Source organism: Oryctolagus cuniculus, chromosome 1 (genome assembly GCF_964237555.1).
Source record: "Oryctolagus cuniculus chromosome 1, mOryCun1.1, whole genome shotgun sequence".
NCBI classification, from domain to species: Eukaryota; Metazoa; Chordata; class Mammalia; order Lagomorpha; family Leporidae; genus Oryctolagus; species Oryctolagus cuniculus.
In genome coordinates, this window is record NC_091432.1 from 16308104 (window position 1) to 16313601 (window position 5498).

Below are 5498 nucleotides of genomic sequence, written 5' to 3' on the forward strand. Positions count from 1 at the left end.
TTTATGCTAATATTCATATTTTAATTCACAATATTTTAAAATTAAAAATTAACATTTTATATAAAATAGGATATAGATTAATTTTTCAGTTTCTGTATATTATTTAATATACTTTACAGTGAGATAATAATTAACAATACTATGAATCATTTTAAAATACAGAAACTGTACAAAATGGTATAATTTCCCAATTATATGTAATATTTTTAGAAACATAATTCTGAGCCAACATATAAATACAAATTGGTGTCATATATATGCATTTAGTCTTGTTGATAACTCCACAAGAACTTTTTAACTAAAACTGTCCATTTAATAACTATGTAATCATTGAGGAAAACAATTTTGTTTTTAAGAAAAATATTATTTTATAGAATTAAGAACTTGGTAAATAACAATTTAAAGTTCAATATATTATTTCAATCATTAATGTATACCAAATATGCAAACATGGCTAAAGTTTATAGCACTTCTGATGTCTAGCTGCATTAGAATATTATTGTACATTCCCTTAGTCATTTGCAATCAAGGCTTGACTTTAAAACAGACATATTTACTCTCCTTAATTATTATAAAATATTTATATGTGTGTTTAATATAGATAATTTTATAAGCGAGTATTTCTTCACTTTCTACAAACATACAAGTTATATGTATTGCACTTTATGAATTGATAATTTTACCACCAACAATTCGGATTCTATAGTGAGAAACTATATTTGATTCAGCATTGGAAATGGTTTTAATGAGTCAAATTATTTATATAAAATGTGTCATTTGCAAAGTTCATAGATAAATATTGGAATATTTGTTCTCTTTTGCATTAGCAGTTTTCTATCTTTATGATGGTTTCAGTTAAATACTGTCTTATGGTAAATGTTTGGGACAGTATTAACCTATATCAGAGTACCTTGGTTCATTTCCTGGCTTCACTCCCAAATCCAGCTTCTTACAAATGGGAGGCAGCCGGCCATGGCTCAAGTACTTGGGTCACTGCTACCCACATTGGAGACCTGGATTGAGTTTCCAGCTTTGGCCAGGCACAGATCACTCCTGCTGTAGGAATTTGGGTGAGTGAACCAGCAGGTGAAAGCTGTCAGTCCTTCTCTTTTCTTTCCTTTTGATAAATGCAACTTAAAAAAAAAAAGAAGAAAAATATATTTAAAAATATAAAATAGTTTCTCTTGTTTTACCTCACTTCCATAGCAAATATTGAGTACCATAAAAGGTATACAACCATTATCTCATATATATATATACTGATCTCAAGTTAAAAAATAGTTAACTCTTCTCACCACTTTGATTATTCAGCGGTAGACAAATAAAAGTCGTAATGATTAGGTAAAATAGAAAATAGCTACCCTCTGAGCTGAAGAGTATTTTGTACTCTTGGTATTTGATTAACCAGGATAGAAATAATAATAGAAAAAATATTGTAAAAAATTCATGGATATTTCTTCATGAGAGTTCGCAACTTTAGTAATCTTCTGATGACTTAATTAAGAGCTCACACATCACACATTTCCCCAATAAAAATTCAAAGATAATTTTCCAAGTTGCTTAAAACAGTGACTTCAGAAAAATAAATATTTAATTTATAATAACACTAATAATAACTAATATTTATATAGACATAATTTTCTGGAATTCTTAAAGTATTTTACACATTTTAAGATTATTAATTCACATAATAATCATAAGTATTGGTGCCATTGTCACTCCATGTTATAGCTGAAAAAATATGACACACAAGAAGATAAAGCAATTTGCATGAGTCATACAGAATGTATGTAGAGGAGCCCTTATTCAATTACAGCCCGTCTTTGTAAGATTATGTCCCATATTCACAATAATATAATGTTTGGTGGACAACATCCAAACCACCAGGTTGGATAAACAAATCAGAGTTGTGGCCAGTGAGGAGTGGAGCTGTAAGAGGTATTGGTTTTAACGCTGAAAAAGTACCATAATGCTCTTAAAGCTATGTATATGGAATATATGAAATTATTCCCTAAACTAAAACAATGTTAACAAAAACAGGAGCTAAACCTAGCTTTTGAGCACTTTACAGATGACCAGTTAGCATTGACTGTACATGTGAAATACACACCAGATCTGGAAGACAACATCAAAAGCAAAGAATGTGAAACATCTCACTAAAATTATATATCTATATCTATATCTATATCTATATCTATATATTTTTATAATATATAAACCAATATATATTATATTGGTTGAATTTTACTGTGTCAATATTTTAGACATTTTGATTAAATTAAATTTGATATTAAAAATTAAAAAAAAGAGGCATTCAGTTTCAGGATCAGCATTGCAAATGAGTGAATATCTCCTAATTTTTTAACCAGTCTCACTTGGCTTACTGATTCCTGTCCCTGAAGAAAAGAGAATGCAAAAATAATTACCAACCAGGTAACCCAACAACTCTATTAAATGCAATTTTTCTAGGCAATGTGTTAACAGTCCTAAAACTAATGTTTTAAGAACATAATATATTTTTTTCATCTCCATAAAGGTAGAATCATGACTAATAATAATGTAATTGATATTGACCAATGATAATTTTAAGAATGTGACATCATTTAATTTTGAAAGTAATGGATCATATCTTTAAAAATCATTTCTTTATTGTTCAGATAGCAAATCACTGAGGTAGGATTCCAACTGAATTCTAACAAAGAAACTAATTTTTTATGAAGAGCAGCAAAGATTGTCATATTGCACAGAGCATAAGGAATTTAACTGAATAGCCACGTCTTTTTTCCCCTGCCTCACACACCTAGACATTGGTATTTTATAACACATAGGCTTTCTTTATTTGCCCTGAGTCACTTTCTATTATTTCTCTCTGAATCCTTGTTTCCATGTTTCTTTTATTGAATAAAACCCTTTTATATTTCCCACATAGTATCCTACCAAAATATGCTTCTTTGGTTTTATGTGCGATGAAATATTCTCTCACTGTTTTAAAAGTGCTTAACGTGATGAACTATAAATAAAGACAGTAATGATCAAATGAAATGATGGAAAGAAAGAGCTGAAATAGGCAAAGAAAATGTAGGGAAGAACACATTTCTACGAAGCATGATTGAGAACAGTCACAGATAAAAACAATTGGTTTGCAGGAAATGTAATTCATTGAAATTGAGAGCACATGGAAAAGCTATGGCTCTGTCTTGAGTGATAGGCAATTGTTCCTGTGTCTGTGCTGGATAAAAAAATGATTAGACTTATTGTGGGCTGCTGTAGAAGGTAGGATAGAATGATTCTAAAAAAAATTTCAGAGTGTGCCCAGTGGCAATGCACAGGCTTTAAAGCAGGAAAAATGTGAAACAGATAATTATAGAATTCTTATAGCAGAAACTAACTGCAGCAATTATAAACATGGACCTGGGTTTTTATATATGTTTAGAGATCAGAAACCTATGCTAAACTTCATGTTTCTACAGATGAGGCACCAGAAACGATCACAGGAAGAAAACATAACTGAATTGGTGGAATTTGTTCTTTTGGGCTTTTGTGATGTTCCCCATCTCCAGTGGTTGCTTTTTGGATTGTTCCTAGCCATCTATGTCATTATTCTATTGGGCAATGGCACCATATTACTGATAACAAAAGTGGACTCTACCCTCCAGACCCCCATGTATTTTTTCCTTGGGAATTTTTCCTTCTTAGAAATCTGTTATGTGTCACTTACGCTCCCCAGAATGCTCGCGAATCTTGGAACCCAAAGAAGAACAATATCTTTAGTTGCCTGTGCTACACAAATGTGCTGTGTTCTTACACTGGGTGCCACTGAGTGTTTCCTCCTGGCCGTGATGGCCTGTGATCGCTACCTGGCCATTTGCAACCCTCTGCACTACCCTCTCATCATGAACCACAAGGTTTGCATCCAGCTGGTGGCTGGCTCATGGCTCAGCGGAGTTCCAGTCCAGATAGGGCAGACCTTCTGGATTTTCTCTCTGCCATTCTGCGGTTCCAACATAATCAATCACTTCTTCTGTGATATCCGACCACTGCTCAGGCTGGCTTGTGGGGAAACATTCATGAACGAGGTGATGGTCTACGGAGCTGCAGTGTTGTTGGTCTCTGTTCCATTTTTGCTAATACTTATTTCCTACAGCAAAATCATTTCTACAGTTTTAAAATTGCCTTCAGCCACAAGTCGAACCAAAGCTTTCTCTACCTGTTCATCTCATCTTACAGTTGTGATGTTATTCTTTGGATCAGCCATTATTACATATTTAAGATCCAACAACAGTCATTCATCAGGAACTGACAAAGTGCTTTCTCTTTTCTATACTATTGTGACTCCCATGTTTAACCCCTTGATATATAGTCTAAGGAACAAGGATGTCATAAGGGCTCTGAGAAGGTTAGTATGTAAATGATTTAATTTAATAAAATGTGAGATATCTTTGCAGGAATTTTTTACATGTATCTATAATAAAATTTCTAGAGATATTTATATTTAATTGTTTAATCTATCTGCACAATAATTATTTCTAATGAAAATTTTAATGGTATTGTTGAGAGATGTTTCTATCTTATTATATGTGTGACACTTATCAACAAATAACAAATGACCCCACTGATAATTTCTATATTTTTGTGCAATATTTATTAAGTAGCTTTGAAAAGGCTGATGTAAAAATTCAATTGTCATACAGATTCTATTACATCACTCAGTGGAAATCACATAATTCATTTCACAGGTTTTTGACAGACAGTTTTAGATTCAGGCTGGTAGGTACCATTAGCCTAAACATCTATGTACTGAGAAGTCACTTCTAAGAGAAAGATCACCATGTTCTTGGAATGTACTTTCATAAAGGAAGTTGGCACAACAATGGCAGTGACTATTGTGTATGGTTTATATATATACATATATTATTATATATAAATATAACATTATATAATATATGTTATATTATGTAATAAATTATCATTATAATAAATTATAATTATATATTATATATATAACATTTTATATATAATATATAATTAAATGTTTTACTGGTATACAAGCATGATGCGACAAAATTTATTATAACACACATATATATATAAGAAGAAGAATTTGGAAAAAGAGAGATATCTTGGAATATTCACAAGATGCTAGTTTTCTAAAATACATTTTTCTGGAGATGTTAGAAGAGACATGGAAATTTGGAAAGAGGGAATATAGTCTCAAGAAACTACATATCTGCTGTATCAACACAGGCATTTCCCAAATATCTTGTACAACATATACATACACAGAAAAATTATAATTGGCAGTACTATCATATATACCTATTATAAGATACCTCAGAAAATATTATTCTATTATTTTAGTTTATTCAATAAAATTTGTTCATTACAATAAATCTGCTATTCCTGTAATAAAAACACAAAAATATCTATATTCAGTGTGTATAAGGAAAATGATATTTTTCCTTTATACTGACACAATCAAGCTTATTAATTTCTAAAAT

At 31.0% G+C, this 5498-nt stretch overlaps 1 protein-coding gene across 1 annotated transcript; it reads left to right on the top strand.

The window, feature by feature from the left end:
* Positions 1-3446: 3446 nt before the first annotated feature.
* LOC100343874 (olfactory receptor 10AG1) lies at positions 3447-4412 on the top strand. The gene has a single exon (XM_008270998.3). It carries the CDS (start codon positions 3447-3449, stop codon positions 4410-4412), a length of 966 nt encoding a protein of 321 aa, XP_008269220.2.
* The last annotated feature ends 1086 nt before the right edge of the window (positions 4413-5498 follow it).